The sequence below is a fragment of the Carassius carassius genome, chromosome 6, assembly GCF_963082965.1.
Source record: "Carassius carassius chromosome 6, fCarCar2.1, whole genome shotgun sequence".
Taxonomy (NCBI): domain Eukaryota; kingdom Metazoa; phylum Chordata; class Actinopteri; order Cypriniformes; family Cyprinidae; genus Carassius; species Carassius carassius.
The window spans coordinates 31,644,845-31,661,081 of record NC_081760.1 but is presented as its reverse complement, the minus strand read 5'-3'; the positions used below and the strand labels follow the sequence as shown (position 1 = coordinate 31,661,081).

The 16,237-nt window shown below is 37.8% G+C and overlaps 3 protein-coding genes and 1 long non-coding RNA gene across 8 annotated transcripts; 3 read left to right on the top strand and 1 right to left on the bottom strand.

The window, feature by feature from the left end:
* Nucleotides 1–2,522: 2,522 nt before the first annotated feature.
* LOC132142642 (uncharacterized) lies at nucleotides 2,523–5,824 on the top strand. 2 transcript variants are annotated; one of them, XM_059552652.1, is made up of 6 exons: nucleotides 2,523–2,802; nucleotides 2,979–3,263; nucleotides 3,642–3,760; nucleotides 4,740–4,844; nucleotides 4,990–5,079; nucleotides 5,555–5,824. In XM_059552652.1, the coding sequence occupies exons 1-6, from the start codon at nucleotides 2,739–2,741 to the stop codon at nucleotides 5,606–5,608; spliced, it is 717 nt and encodes a 238-aa protein (XP_059408635.1). In that variant the 5' UTR covers nucleotides 2,523–2,738; the 3' UTR covers nucleotides 5,609–5,824. The 2 variants fall into 2 exon arrangements, 1 of the variants encoding a protein (XP_059408635.1); XR_009434093.1 differs by lacking the exons at nucleotides 4,990–5,079; nucleotides 5,555–5,824 and having other exon boundaries at nucleotides 2,979–3,403; nucleotides 3,478–4,979.
* Nucleotides 5,825–5,845: 21 nt separating this feature from the next.
* On the top strand, nucleotides 5,846–10,131 carry LOC132142641 (40-kDa huntingtin-associated protein-like). Its single transcript, XM_059552651.1, has 12 exons — nucleotides 5,846–5,956; nucleotides 6,337–6,383; nucleotides 6,752–6,824; nucleotides 6,914–7,073; nucleotides 7,697–7,765; nucleotides 7,888–8,008; nucleotides 8,123–8,215; nucleotides 8,547–8,611; nucleotides 8,757–8,838; nucleotides 8,927–8,973; nucleotides 9,613–9,668; nucleotides 9,770–10,131. The coding sequence occupies exons 1-12, from the start codon at nucleotides 5,898–5,900 to the stop codon at nucleotides 9,849–9,851; spliced, it is 954 nt and encodes a 317-aa protein (XP_059408634.1). The 5' UTR covers nucleotides 5,846–5,897; the 3' UTR covers nucleotides 9,852–10,131.
* Nucleotides 10,132–10,238: 107 nt separating this feature from the next.
* LOC132142640 (uncharacterized) lies at nucleotides 10,239–13,244 on the top strand. 2 transcript variants are annotated; one of them, XR_009434092.1, is made up of 3 exons: nucleotides 10,239–10,544; nucleotides 12,846–12,991; nucleotides 13,106–13,244. It is a non-coding gene; the product is annotated as an uncharacterized LOC132142640 (long non-coding RNA). The 2 variants fall into 2 exon arrangements; XR_009434091.1 differs by lacking the exon at nucleotides 10,239–10,544 and adding an exon at nucleotides 12,448–12,661 and having other exon boundaries at nucleotides 12,701–12,991.
* Nucleotides 12,810–15,554, bottom strand: LOC132142639 (epithelial membrane protein 2-like). Of its 3 annotated transcripts, none has more exons than XM_059552649.1 (5): nucleotides 15,307–15,554; nucleotides 13,928–14,046; nucleotides 13,572–13,680; nucleotides 13,128–13,268; nucleotides 12,810–12,985 (listed from the first exon to the last, which is right to left on the bottom strand). In XM_059552649.1, the coding sequence occupies exons 2-5, from the start codon at nucleotides 14,003–14,005 to the stop codon at nucleotides 12,825–12,827; spliced, it is 489 nt and encodes a 162-aa protein (XP_059408632.1). In that variant the 5' UTR covers nucleotides 14,006–14,046; nucleotides 15,307–15,554; the 3' UTR covers nucleotides 12,810–12,824. The 3 variants fall into 3 exon arrangements, with proteins under 3 accessions (XP_059408632.1, XP_059408629.1, XP_059408633.1); XM_059552646.1 differs by lacking the exon at nucleotides 15,307–15,554 and adding an exon at nucleotides 14,955–15,099; XM_059552650.1 differs by lacking the exon at nucleotides 15,307–15,554 and adding an exon at nucleotides 14,955–15,022 and having other exon boundaries at nucleotides 13,928–14,043.
* Between the last annotated feature and the right edge of the window lie 683 nt (nucleotides 15,555–16,237).

The window sequence follows — 16,237 nt, the reverse complement described above, 5'->3', positions numbered from 1 at the left end:
AGGATCGCAAGTGCCATGAAATCAACAGAAATGTTTGTGATTCGTTACACTGAACACAGAACATGTTGTAAATAGAAACTTTGGGAATGTTGTAAATGGAAACCTTTGACGCTTTGCAAACTGCAGAGCATAAACACAACAAAAAGGTACCATGGAGAGGTTGCCAAATCTGTTTCGTCAATATCCTGTTGTTACATTCAGCAGAGGGTGCTTTTCACTGCGTGAAAAAATGGACCTGTGTTGGCAGCACTACATTATTAAGAGCCTATAACCATTTTTTCACACATTATATAAAGAAACTACATTTCATTGTTGAAGCCTTGGTTAAAACCCGATTACGTTTAGATTCAGATTTGATTAAGCCAACCAAAAAAAAACAACATCAGTAAAAGGACTTAATTAAGGAAGAGAGCTTGTGGAGTGTGAGAGGAAGTGGTTTCTGATGATTAAGGGTTGCCAGGTTTTCACAACAAAACCCGCCGAAATTCTATCCAAAACTAGCCCAATCGTGTTTAAATGGTGATTCCCGGTAAAAATCACATTCCGGGGGGTAAAATACAGGGGGGCAGGGTTTCATATTTTTTTGAAGCACCCCAGGGCACTGCCATTGGCTAGCGGACCCCCACCTGCTGTTAGCATTCCATTGACTCCCATTCAATTTGGCGTCACTTTGACAGCGAATAACTTTACATCTGAAGTGTTTAAAGACTCCATTTGTACGTTAATTATTTCCAAAGAAACACGAAAATGTATAAAAGGCTCCATTACCTTGTATCTTATGTTATGGTCCCGTAGAAGCAGTTTTTGTAAAAAATAGGCTAATGATTATATAACCAGCGACTCTCTGTCGCACAGTAGAGAAATTACCATATGGACAGGAGGAGAAGCTCACAGCCAATCTTTTACTGTCTATGAGGCAATCGGTAAAATACACACTTTCGGCAGGGCTCCTCCTATCTATCACGTTATCTTTAGAAATAAATAATGGACAAATTGTGTCTTTAAACACCTCAGATGTAAAGTTATTCGCTGTCAAAGTGACGCCAAAATGAATGGGAGTCAATGGGATGCTAACGCAAGTGAAGTTCTGCTACAAGATGGCGGCACATGGCCGACTTCAACTTCCGGTCGACTTCCTTCCCGCCTGGTTGCATTCCCAGTCGTTTTCCGTGGAACAATTTCCATGTACCCCCTCAAAGGCTGTCAGCTTTTGAGAGAACTGCCTTGCGACTTGGAGTGGACGTTCGTGTTCAGGAGCAGCCGGTGGTAGAAGCTGCACCTAATGAATCCATTCAAGTTGAGGAACATGATTACGCGGCACAACCACGTCCAGGTACACTTTTTTTTTTCTTATTTGGTGGTTCTATAATTGCAGGTACATTTGTTGTTCAAAGTCATTTTTTCAAGCCTTTTCAAATATTTTTAACTATTATTAATCATTTTATAATTTTCTCTTTGTCACTGATCACCGGATGTAAAAGGCCATAACAATATATATAATATATAATATATACAATATATAACAATATATATATATATATATATATATATATATATATATATATATATATATATATATATATATATATAAACACACACACACACACATATTATATATATATGGTATAGTCTGTAACATCTTGTGATTCAAGACACTGAGTAACAAATACAATTATTGAAAGAAATAAAATGTAAAAGCAGGGGGAAAAAATATTTTGGACGCCAAATGTACCTACAATTATAGAACGACCATTTTGTCTTAGGTGCAAACAGTGTACTGTGATGTGAAATTTACATATAGTATGACTAACTATATATATATTTTACACTTTTATAGGTGCATTAGATGAGGCTCTGCAGAAAATGTCACTATATAATATAGTCAGCAACACTAACGACCTCTTCCGATTCCAATGCTATCTGTTTGAGAAGACAATTGTTTAGCTAATTGCAATTATGAGCTGTCAGCTACATTACGTGCTTTTAATTGAAAGCTGCAAACAGCAGCAAAGGCAAGAAATATAGATAAAGTCTGCAACCGCATAAGATTTAAGAGACGTAACTTAAAAAAGAGAGAGAGAAAACGTTACGACAGGTGAAAGTAAAAGAAAGGGAATTGAAAATCTGCAACCGCAGTTATTTTAACTAAAATGGAGTGACCTGCAATCAGAACAGTAATAGCTGATCTGATCAACTCATAAGCCAACAGGCATATTATTTACATATAACCTCAAGTGTGTGGGGCTCCTCATTTTTCCTCATAGAACGATAACACCTTGCTCTCACTACCACCTTCCGTTCAACAACATTCGAGACTGAACACATACGATATATATGACGATATATATGAAATATTTTTTCTTCTTCTTCTGTTTTCGTAGCTGTGAGCAGACCCCGTTCAACGCTCCAGGAGAATATATGTTAAAAGGATTGGCACATGGTTTGTCTAAAAGCATATTAAAAACACCACAAATACAAATAAACAACAGAAAACTGACTTTCACCTCAATGGGGACTTTAAAGCAGCCCAATTTGGCAACACTGATTGCATGACATCCTGAGTAGATTGTACTTCTTCTGAGAGTCCAACATACACTCTGTTGTAATATGGCTTAACATGCTGTGTTGTCTTGGCAGTTATTCATCATTTTGTTTCTGAGCTTTGATGAAACAACAGAGAGAAAGAAAAGGTGGACAATTTTGTTTCAAATGAAAGGAAATGTAAGTCTTGCTCCAGGATGTATGTAGCTAAGCCTGTTCTCTGTTGGATCATAATTCTGTGCTTTAGGCAGGAAACTCAAGGTATTGTTGATCTTTATTTATGTCATTAAAGTGTGTGTTTTATTTAATGTTTATTATTATATTGCTGGATTTCCCACCCACTCCCTCTTAAGCTGAATTAGAAACCATACATTATTAAAATACCATGAGAGCACAGATGCTTCAATAACACCATGTTCTCTCCTCCATTCCTCTAGCCAAACCTACGATCTCTATGCTGAACAGAACCAGAGTGGCACTAGCAGGAGAAACTCTTCATTTCAAACTGTCAGTGTGTATCCCAGCAAACTACACCACTAACAAACTTAAATTGTACCATAATCAGAGCAGAAGGATAATTTGGAGTAGAGAACTTAAAAGTGAATTTTTTGAAACTACAAAGTTGGAGATGGCACGTATCAAAATGCACAATAGTTCCAGTTCTGGCAATTACTACTTTTATTATACAGATCAGAAGGTGCATTGGGTGGTTCAAGTGAGAGGTGAGTACACGGATCATTGATCCAGTATTGGTCCTACATTCTATTTGCTCCATAATTGAAATGCACTGCTGTGACTGAGAGATTAGCATATGAATGAATCTTGAAATTAACAGTTTAGATTTCTGATTTTTACTCTATAAGTTTGTGGCTTGTAAGCCAATAGATAGGCTGAACAGATAAAGCAATTACGAATGCATACAAAAAATAAAGACAGCATGTGAGTTTGGCCATGTGACATGACATGTTAGACTTAAAACTGCCACTTTCAGCAAAAAAGAGCTGTAATGCAAAAACCGAGCCAGAAACGAAGTTCCTTTCTTACTTTCTCTCTATTTCTTCCTTGTTTTTTTACTCTTACTCCAACTCTTTGTTTTCCAGATAAGGGTTATCAGCAGCAACTTGAGTTAGACAGTGCCATCATCACAATGATGGCATTTTCAGGAATTCTGCTCATCTTCAGTGTTGCTGGGTCACTTTACATATTAAAAAGCTACAAGGTAAAACTTGGCTGTACAGTGTGTCGTACAAACATTAGAACATACTGCAATAATTCAATTTATTCTAATTTGTTGAATGTACGTTTATTTAATTTCAAATGCTCTCTTGTATACTTTAATGCATTAATTAGATGGTACTCATGCTGTAAAAGTTCAGTACATCTCAAAGGACTCAATCTAAGAATAGGGGCTTGTACAATGAACGTGTGAACATTGATTATAACATTACAATGGCAACTGTCAGGGGTGGGATACACTGCGCAAGTAAACAGTCTTTCATGTGTTGGAAGAAGAAAAAATGGGCGGGTGAAAAGATCTGAATAACTTGGACAAGGACCAAATAGTGATAGCTGGATGACTGGTCAGAGCAGCTCCAAAAGTCTTGTTGCAGTGTTTAGTTTAGATCAGGTGGATGGCTGGGTGCGAATGTATCATTTACCTGGGGAAGAGATGGCAGTACTATGGGAAGAAGGCAGACCGGTGGAGGGATCTGACATTCATGTGGATGTTACTTTGATACTTCCCGCCTGCCTGAAGATTGTTTCACCAGAAATATGCTCCCTGGTGCACTGCAAAAAACGGTTTAGAAATGGTTTTGAGGAATGTGAAAAGAAAAAAAAAAAAGTGGAAGATGTTGCCTTTGTCTCCAGATTCCCCAGATCTCAATCTGATTGAGCATCTGTGGGATGTGCAGGGGCAGCAAATCTGATCCATGGAGGCATCAACTTGCAACTTGCAGGGCTTAAATCATCTGTTTCCAATGTCTAGATAGTACAGGTAACATTATGAGATTTAGTGGTGTCCATGCGTCAACGTGTCAGAGCTGCTTTGACAACACAAGGGGGACCGACAGGTGTTTTTAATGTTATGGCTGATCAGTATTTATGGACTCATAACTAAACGGTAAATGTCAGTTCAGAAAAGATGACATATGTGCTACTATGCAAGATGTATAAATAAAATAAAAATACATTTTTAGGAACATCCTGCTTGTAGAGATGACAAAAATGTTGCAGACCAGAGGCCAGGTTGGAGTGATGAAGTGATACTGGATGAAGATGCTGCATCTACACAACTTTACACCGTGAGATAACAGTCGATTTCTCTTTTGGATAGTAGTCTTTTGCTCTTTCTGTCTCTGTATTTGGCATTTGTTGGTACAAGGTTGTTCTACCAGTTTTAATAAGAATTTTAAATTAAGTGCATCATCTAATACTCCATTCCATCAGGCGCTACAATACAGATCAAGCTCCATTTATGATGCAATGCATCTAGATGCGATGCATGAAGAAAACACAAAGAAAACATCTGATGAAAAGGTTTGTTTTATAAATGGTGTAATATTATGATATGTATAGCCTATAATGTAGACCTACATTAAAACAAAATTGTCATTAAAAATGTAATGTATAGCTTTAAGGTATTGAATGTATAAACACAGAGTTCATAACTCAAGCATGTGTTTACTGAAGATATAAGCATGCAGTTATGACACTTCACGACGTACACTTTGTATTTTTGTTAAAACAAATAAAAAAGGGAATACCTTTGAACTCAGACACACAATTAAACTAATACGTAACCTAAATAAGTAATCCTGCAGTTGTAAAGCATGTTGAGAAATTGCTACACATATGAGCAGTTGGTCATGATTGCTTTATTTCTGATTGTTAATAAATTATCTAACCCATGATTATCCTTGCTTGATGATATATGGTTATAATAATAAAAGCGTAACAAATTTAAGTCTTATTTCAGAATGCCAACCGTTTCTATTGCTTCGTTCTCTTACAGAAGCGCGAAGAACAAGAAGATGAAGTATTTGATTTGGTTTATGAAAACATGTGAATGAAAGAGTTAATTAATTTGATTCATGAATACCTGCTGGATTTTTTTTATTTATAATTTAATATTTTATGGGCCAGTAAAAAATTAAATAAATGAAATGTGAAAACAACTGAATTTTGTGTCATTTTCCCTACTTGAAATCATCAAGCCTCTCACCAGTGGATTTTCTGTAAAAGCCCCGCCCTTACTCTATGTAAGCCAATCAAATCATCTTCAGATAAGTGTAACCAATAGGAACGCTCGTATCCGAACTTCCTGTCAGTTTGCTCCTCCTCTTGGAAGTGTCAACATGGCAGCCGAGGGAGATTTTCTGACGCGCTACCGGGCGGTGTCAAATAAACTGAAAAAGTAAGAGCTTAAATAACAGTTTTATATTACTAATACAAACATTTTTGCAATGTTAACTTTGATAGACTGTTATTGTTGTCTATAATACTGAGCATAACTAAAGAATGTCATGGTAGCTGTACACTACCCTCGCTAGCATGTTGCTAATTAAATTTGAAGAGCTAACTTTAACGTTACTAAATACAGTTAGCGTCAGTGCGATCTATTATGGTCAAACTACATAAGGTTTGTGCATTAACAGCTGAGGATGACATCTTGTAGATGTTTAATGTTATGCCATCGGCTCTATCCCAGAGGACGTTCGGTATGGATGTTCAGCATGTCACATTAATCTCATTTAGTGGCGTTTTAACATTTTGTTCTCCTCCTTTAAAACACAGACGTTTTCTCCGGAAGCCTAATGTCGCTGAAGCAAGTGAACAATTCGGTGAGTATTGTGTCAGAAGAGTGATGCCACTCTCTGTTTATCATTAGTCTTATTTCAGGGAAGTCATGGCCTACTGGTTGGAGAGTTTGATTCCTAACCCTAAGGTTGTTGGTTCGAGTCTCGACCACGACTGAGGTGCCATTGAGCAAGGCATTGAACCCCCAACTGCTCCCCGGGTGCCTAAATGACTGCCCACTGCTCCGGGTGTGTGTGTGTGTGTGTGTGTGTGTGTGTGTGTGTGTGTGCACACTTTGGATAGGTTAAATGCAGGGCACGAATTCTGAGTATGGGTCACCATACTTGGCTGTATGTCACATCACTTTCACTTGTTCACTTTCACTTATTCATTATGTAATATCTTACTTCAGGTCAGCTGGCCAAGGAGCTCAAACAGCAGGACTGTCCTCAGTATGCTGCCTTCTGTAATCTCGCCATGGCCCGGTAACACAGCTTCTCTCGTTTCTTCATCCTCTTGTGTCTGATCTGAACAACATGTGGAAATGTTTTTTCTTCTTCTTCTGTTGTCGTAGCTGTGAGCAGACCCTGTTCAACGCTCCAGGAGAAGCCCTGGCTTTGACTGATGCAGCCAGACTCTTTCTGGCCTCAGAACTGGAAACCAGAGCACTGAGGGCTCCCGGGTTCGATGAGAATATGCAGGCAGCCATGAACTGCTATAGTTTTGCTATTAAGGTATTTATTGGGATCAAATTTATTACCAGATACTTAGCAGATGAGCATATATAAATACAGGTTGTTATTTTACAGAATGTTGGGCTCAGACTCGCATGCGCAGCTTTAAATAGACTGAAAAGATACTTTTTATATATTTTATTAAACAAATAAATTGTTGCTCCTGCTCCGTTTAGTCTGACATAGTGTTATTTTAGTATAATTATTATAGAGATATTATAGTTTTTTATTAAAACTGTTTATTTGTTTATTTTCTATTTGCATTTAGTTTTTATGTCTCTATAGGTTTTATAAATGTTTATTTCAGTTTGACATATTTTAGAACATTTAGTCATACTAAATTAAATTAAAAGTTTTATATAACATTATTTTATTTCAAGTATGGAAAATGTTTTTATGGTTGTAGTTTTATTTAGCTTTAATAACCCTGGCCTGACAGAACCATTAAGCCTAAAATTACTTGCTATTCTCTTTTGTTCACTACTATTACTGCCTCTCGACTGGACTAAAATAATAAAAAGACTAACATCTCGCAAGCGTATGCAGATTTTGTATTGTTGTTTTTTGGTTGTTGTTTTTTTTTTAGACATTATGTTGCAGATATGTACTTGTTTATTGTTTAGGTCTATATTGAGATGAATCAGCCTGTTATGGCAGCCAGTCTCTCACTGGAGCTTGGCAATGCTCTGAAGGTGAGACATAGATCATTGTAATACATGGAGCGGCTTTCTGTTTATAAATAAATTAAAATCGCATATTCATTTTGTTCCACTGTGCTTACTCGTGTTGTTGTCCTGTTTGTATTTGTGTGTAGGAGATGAACAGACCCGGGGAGGCGATAGTTCACTTCCAGAGAGCCGCAGAACTGCAGATTCAGACTCCGATTGAGGCCCTGCAGTCACTCTGGGAAATGGCCTACTGCAAAATACTGACCCGTGAGTTCAACGATAGCAGCATTTTCCTGCCAGAATGCAATGATTCATTTTGACATTGAGATTAAGTTGAAATTCTGTGGTCGTCAGGGCGGTGATGTGATGTTTGATTGACAGGTGATCATGATGGCGCTCTTGCTGTTCTCTCTGAAATGCAGCACATGTGCCAGGAAAGAGGACTACAGCTACCTGGGACAAATACCCCTGTCGGTATGAATATAATGAACTTTCACACCATAATACAATCAATCTTAGTTTTGAAAAACTAGCTGGGTGTGGTCTGGTGGCCTAATTTTAGGGATTTTCACCAGTTTTGCTGTTTTTATTTTATTTTTTCCTGATTATACCCTGCAATCCCAAATTCATAAGCAGAAGTTATGTTTTGTGACTGATTTTCATGCTTGTCTAGGATCTGTTTTGCAGTAGCAGAGTCAGCAGTCTTTTACTTTGTGTATTTGATATCTGCTAAAAATAATTACGCCATGAAAATTAAGCATATGCTGTTAGATTCATGCTTCCATTCTGTTTGTTTTATTTCCAGGAGCATATATGGATATCATAGCAAAGTGCGAAATCTCCAGGGTATTACTTCTTATGTTGCTTGAGGTAAATTATATATTTAAAATCTGTAAGGTTGACAAATAAGCTGCTCTCATTTTGTACCGTATATTAAGAAACCAGACCAATAGCATTAGTGTGTTTGTTTACTATCCTCAAATGACACTATATGTTTGTGTGTCTTTTTTTTAAGCCTCCCCCTCAAAAGCTGTTACCCGAGCATGCTCAAACACTAGAACGATATGCCTGGGAATCCTTCGACTCACACAGTCAGGGTAAGACTTCTGAGCAAAATTAAGAACCAGGCAGTGTTTTATTTGGTTGCTGTTTTTTTATAAACTCTTGTTACCGTCTGTTCTTTAGTAAACTTCCTTCCAGAAAATTTGTTCCTCCTCCTGCAGTCGGTTGTGGTGCGTATTTAAAATCTGTTTATAAAATTAGGTTGTTCAAATATATGGAGTCTGAGACCACATTTAAAATCTGCATTCAAAATCCAGTTTAAACCGGGAAATAATCTGACGAAAAGTTTTCAGAGTCTGAAATACTTAAAACAAAGCATTATTATATAAAACAATATAGAAATATATTTGACAATCTCAGAATCAACATATTAGAATGATTAATGAAGGACACTGAAGACTGAAATAATGGATGCTGAAAATTCAGCTTTGTCATCACAGGAATAAATGATCAAAATATATATTAAAATAGAAAATGGTTTTAAATTATATCACATTTCACAATATAAGCCTTTTTTTAACTGCATTTTTGCTAAATAAATGCAGCCCTGGTGATTATAAGACATTAAAACATCAAGCAGTCTTTACAACATATTAAAACATTTTATATACATTTATTTACATTGATAATGTGACTTGCAGTGAAAATGTACAAAATTAGACAATTTCAAAATAGAAGCATTTGCAGTAGTGGTCTCTGACTTTAGACTGCACTGTTTGCTAGAATGTCAAAAATGCTACAAACTGATTACTAGTAGAACTGTTATCTTGGATTAGGATGGCTAAATGGTTTGACTGGCCTGTTTACAGATGGCCTGTCAGGAAAAGGATACAGAATCTCTCAAGGCTCTCCAGACAGAACTATGGTGAGCTTTATGCATTTCTTGATTTACACTATGCATTTATATATATTAGACTGAAGCCTTTGGAATTAGATAAAGAACACCATTCTCTTCTCTCACAACAGGCCTCTCCTTTCGGCAGAACAGAATCATCTCCTCCATTTAGTGGTTCAGGAACGAATTACACCCTCCGGTCAGGGCATATGATTTGGTAGCATTCACCCCCACAAAACGGTTCTTATTGGAACATTCCTAAGCCAGTGCCTTGTGCATTTTGCATGAGGACTGTAGAAGGGCGCTGAACCTAGCAGAGCTGTACATACACATATGAAAATGCCTAAAATAACAGGTTTATTTGCTTTTGTAATGAATGTACATTTTATTCCCCATTTTCATATAATGGTAAGATATTGTATGAAAAAGGTAAATGATTATGTTGAAGCTTATTAAAAGTTAAATATTTATGTAAATAATAAAATAACAAAAGAGATTCTTATGGCGAGGTCTTTATTTGTGTTTTTACTCAAATTAATCTCCTCCCAGGTTTACACTGATTGGCTTTGCATTGAAAAAATAAAGTCCTTTCCATTTACTGTCATATTGCAACCTAAAAATGCATCTAGAGCTGGCTTAAACTCTAACCAAACAAAGTAAGGGGCTTCTTCCTTGAGAGGATGGTGAATAATTACTCCCATAAAATTATGAATAGATTTTCATTTTATAAAACCAAAGCATTCTGAAAATATATTTAGAACATTCTTTGGTCTAGAATTAGGACCTTACAGGGTGATCATCTGACCACATGAACAATCATTCATCATCATGCTAATTGAAAATGGCTGGCATAGCAACAGGGCCCATGATGTCATTATCAAGAAAGCATTTCTCCTCACAGAAACCGTAAGTAAATATGGAGGGTCTGTACAATGAAATTACAAAAGGATTGTGTATTCAGAAGTCTACATGATCAAGTGGATGATCACAAATTTGAACAGCACCATAATGCACTGCAGTAACAAAGATTTGAAACTTTTCTTGACCAAAGAGACTATCCTGTGCTATTGCCATTTAATAACACACACACAAGAAAATATATATAAAAAAAATGAACCCATGTTTAAGACAATGCTATTTCATAAAGTGCAAGTGATGTTTAAAACTACACTATTATAACATTTTTGTATGTACTTCATATGTACAGTCGTGGCCAAAAGTTTTGAGAATTACATAAATATTGGAAATTGGAAAAGTTGCTGCTTAAGTTTTTATAATAGCAATTTGCATATACTCCAGAATGTTATGAAGAGTGATCAGATGAATTGCATAGTCCTTCTTTGCCATGAAAATTAACTTAATCCCAAAAAAACCTTTCCACTGCATTTCATTGCTGTCATTTAAGGACCTGCTGAGATCATTTCAGTAATCGTCTTGTTAACTCAGGTGAGAATGTTGACGAGCACAAGGCTGGAGATCATTATGTCAAGCTGATTGGGTTAGAATGGCAGACATGTTAAAAGGAGGGTGATGCTTGAAATCATTGTTCTTCCATTGTTAACCATGGTGACCTGCAAAGAAACGCGTGCAGCCATCATTGCGTTGCATAAAAATGGCTTCACTGGCAAGGATATTGTGGCTACTAAGATTGCACCTAAATCAACAATTTATAGGATCATCAAGAACTTCAAGGAAAGAGGTTCAATTCTTGTAAAGAAGGCTTCAGGGCGTCCAAGAAAGTCCAGCAAGCGCCAGGATCGTCTCCTAAAGAGGATTCAGCTGCGGGATCGGAGTGCCACCAGTGCAGAGCTTGCTCAGGAATGGCAGCTGGCAGGTGTGAGCGCATCTGCACGCACAGTGAGGCCAAGACTTTTGGAAGATGGCCTGGTGTCAAGAAGGGCAGCAAAGAAGCCACTTCTCTCCAAAAAAAAAACATCAGGGACAGATTGATCTTCTGCAGAAAGTATAGTGAATGGACTGCTGAGGACTGGGGCAAAGTCATATTCTCCGATGAAGCCCCTTTCTGATTGTTTGGGGCATCTGGAAAAAGGCTTGTCTGGAGAAGAAAAGGGGAGCGCTACCATCAGTCCTGTGTCATGCCAACAGTAAAGCATCCTGACACCATTCATGTGTGGGGTTGCTTCTCATCCAAGGGAGTGGGCTCGCTCACAATTCTGCCCAAAAACACAGCCATGAATAAAGAATGGTACCAAAACACCCTCCAACAGCAACTTCTTCCAACAATCCAACAACAGTTTGGTGAAGAACAATGCATTTTCCAGCACGATGGAGCACCGTGCCATAAGGCAAAAGTGATAACTAAGTGGCTCGGGGACCAGAATGTTGAAATTTTGGGTCCATGGCCTGGAAACTCCCCAGATCTTAATCCCTTTGAGAACTTGTGGTCAATCCTCAAGAGGTGAGTGGACAAACAAAAACCCACTAATTCTGACAAACTCCAAGAAGTGATTATGAAAGAATGGGTTGCTATCAGTCAGGATTTGGCCCAGAAGTTGATTGAGAGCATGCCCAGTCGAATTGTAGAGGTCCTGAAAAAGAAGGGCCAACACTGCAAATACTGACTCTTTGCATAAATGTCATGTAATTGTCGATAAAAGCCTTTGAAACGTATGAAGTGCTTGTAAATGTATTTCAGTACATCACAGAAACAACTGAAACCAAGATCTAAAAGCAGTTTAGCAGCAAACTTTTTGAAAACTAATATTTATGTAATTCTCAAAACTTTTGGCCACAACTGTACAATTTATCTTATTATCTCTTTTTACATATTATAAATACATTTTTTACACGGCATTCTTGTATATACTGCATTTTCACTATCAAATTGTGTTTAGGCCCTCTAACTGGCCTCAGTTCTTTGAGAAACTAGGAAAGATGATCTAGCAAACCAGTCTATTAAACAAAACTCTTCTTGTTTAAGAAACTTCTCTGGCAAATTTTCCTCAAATGCTGAATCAACAATTTCTCACTGACAGATTTTAAATTCGGAAATGTGCTCCGAAGTTTCAATAAACTGCTGATGCTGTGATATGTTACTTAAGTTTTACAATTCCAACCAACGACTGTAATATTTGAGACAACTCATTGTTTTTCAAGTTGTACACTTAAGACTGGGAAATAAAATTATTAAGTCTGTACATTAGCACTGAGAGTGAGGGCTAAAGTTTAATCCACTCTTTTGCGCAGAATGATGTACATAATTCCAGTGAAGAGGGTCAGCAGCCACCCGAACCAGGCCATGACGTAGGACCAGCCATACCAGCCATTCTTCTCACCTCTGTGAAAGTGATCGCTGTAGACTGACAGAGCCACCATAATGCAGAAACCTAGAGGTCCAAGAGAATTGTATAAACGTACAACAACAATTTATATCTGTATGACCTTTAGGACCTCAAAGGCAATGTTCCACACAGGATTGTTTAAATAACGCCCTAATTTATCCTCAGATTTACTGAAGCAGGGACTTACAGGAGATGAGCTGCAGGACCCCAGAGATGGTGAACCGCTTTCCTTTGCCCAGAGTAAAGAGCTGGAACATGAACACGCACAGAGAGAACACAGCAAACAGGCAGGACAGAACTGCAAATGCCTGAACCGCCTGGAGATAGTCTAGAAGGATGAATTAAAAGGGGCATCATGTGAATGTCCCACACTCTTAAAAATAAAGGTTCTTTACTGGCATGAAGAAACTTAAACATCCATGGAAGTTCTTTAGATTATTAAAATGTTCTTCGGACTAAGTAAAAAACATGGCTCTTTTAAGAACTGCTCAATGAAGGATTCTTTGAGGACCTCAGATGGTTCTTTTATTGCGTCACTGAAGACCCCCACATCATTGAAGAATCTTTATTTTGGCTCGACTAATGAAAACAGGCAGATGTCCAATAACGCATACTTTTAACATTGTCTTACCTTTCCGGTAAGAGGTTGGTATGTCCATGTACACCCAGACATTATCATTGTTCTCCATCACCCATCTGCCCCACAAGTCTGTATAAAGGTTCTCTGTGAACCACCATGCCTGGGGAAATTAAAAACCTACCATTAACGATAAACAAAACACAACATAGTAGAAAAACAGAAAACTAATGACTATTACAATGACAGTACAAAGACTGTCAGATCACAACACATACTTTTTACATCTGTTACTGTTTCTGTGATACAAGTCATGTTTCTGTGATACAAGTCATGTATCTGCATGTATAATGAAAACATTAATTTTGTTAAATACATACATACATAAAAGAGGAACAACATGAACTTACATCATCAATAGTTGCCCAAAATAGGAAGAAAATTGTAGTCAGATGAAGCAAACAGATTCCTGTCAGGGCCTTGAACATATTCAGAGGATCAGAGGGAAACAGAGTGGAACAATATCCTGCTGTAAGGGAAATATTATAAGACATGACATCTTGTGTTTAGGAGATACTCTACATCAAAAGGTCCCATGCAATTCAGCAGCCATCCAGTGAGGATAGCCATGTTTTGAAGAAGAAAAAAAAGTTGACATATTTAAAATGTGCCAAGCAAAGCATTGAGGAAGAAAGAATAAGGGGGCAGTAATGACCTTTTTACATGATTTAAAATGAATGCTTTTAATTCACACTTTTAACCGTGTGCTTGTGATACTGCAGCCATTTGTGTGTTTACTTAGAAATAAACAGCAATTGTTTTATCACTTCTATAAAGTCACTTTACTTTTGGGATACTATCTTTGTTTCTAACAATATCGGCTGTTAAACTATGTCATGTGAGAGGAGAAGTAGCCTGCTCTGATGCTCTTTCTTTAAGTCACAGATGCAGTAGGTGAACTGACATGAAATTTAAAATGCTGATGCATGCTGTTCACACAAACAACAAAAAGGTTTTAAGATGAAATATTGTGTTAAATCCCATTAAATTATAAAAACTATTCCAACAGTTCGGATCATATCTTCAGCCAGTGCCTTCGTGTTTTATATTCATTGGTTGCCCATTTAAAGTAGCGCCTGGTGCGATCAACAACACATAAATAATCTGTTATTTATCGGTTAATTCTAGCAAACCACATTAGAAAAAAAGCTAATGCGAAAGCTCTCGTGAACTACTGATGTCCGACACAGAAGGAATTCGTGTCACGTCATGCGTTCAGATTCCAGTTTTCATTCAATTCTAAACATTCTACAGTTTAAAAATATATTTCCCTTTATTTCACATCGATTCTAAGACGCTTTACAAAATAACTTTACAACCTAACTGGCGTGATAATTCTAAAGCGATGGCATCATGGCACAGATAATAAAAGGTTACCTTGGATATTTTAAGCTCTCGGTTTTTTTTCGTAGCCTATCTGATGTCCCACCATCCGAGGATATTCGCACATCCCCGCACCTCGTCTGTCGTCTCGCCCCCTCCCGCACTCTTTGCTGCATGGACCCCACCCATCCCACATCCAGCGAAATCCTAGAACTGGATTGTCGCTCATTGGATATTCATGCACGTAAGACCATCATCTCAATGTCAAAACAGCCACTAAACATTTTACTTTTAAATACCGATGGCATGGCCAATGTTTAGAAGCCTCCTTAAACGCACTGTAAATTACTTTTACCGAGTGTTCAATAATTCTGTGCAAGAGTTTGCGACGTCGTCATTCTGTTACCTAAAGCTGTGATGTGCTGCACAGCGATCTATCCGCATGCTGCAGCATCCTAAACTCAGCTCTTCTAGAGATACACTGACCGCAGACTCCACACTCGCCCGGAGTCGTACTGTTAACTGCAGGTATAAAAGTGGTTGCAAGGGCCAAACGCAGCACATGGCTACCCAACAATAGGTCGATCTCAGAGCCAGTCAAATCCCATCTCTCCAATCAGGGCGAAGTATAGCGCAGAGAGGCAGAAAATGATGCGCAGAACTTTGCAGAGGTTGATGAGGGGTCATCTAAAGTGGGCTTTGAGCAAGGGGGTCTGGCTGCAGACTTGCACAATCACCACCACAGCGTCTTGTCTCCATTGGCAACACGCACGATTTGTGTTGATTGCAAGTGACGTCACAGGTAGCGGAGAGTGCAAGTAGCGATTGCAAGTGACATTGTAATTTATTTTCTTTTTTCTTGTCTTCACCACCTGGCTACTGTTATAAAATGTTGAGAGATTCAAACAAAAAGTAATAAAAAAAAATTCAACAAAATAAAAAATAAAGGCTGCAAGTGATGTCACTAGCGGAAGTGCAAGTGAGTGCAAGTCTGAGAGAGTGCAAGTGCAAGTCTGCAGCCAGACCCTTCTCGCTTTGAGCGACACCTAATGGGGATTGATTGAATGGATTGCTAGTCTTACAAGTTATTTGTTTTTTTCTTCTCTTTCATCTAATTAGAGTGAGACTGATTACCTCTTGATTAACTGGTTAGGCTTGTTTTCATGTTTACGCAACTGGACTCAAAAGATATAGGCCTAGCTCAATAAATTAAAGTTTTTGAGACAAAACGTTTTTTTCCCCTCTGTGCAGTAGTTTGTTAGTGTTTTCATTGCCTATTTTTTTTCTGAGTAGGCCACTGATCTTTAAAATGTTCTCTATTGATCAGTGGTGCAGCC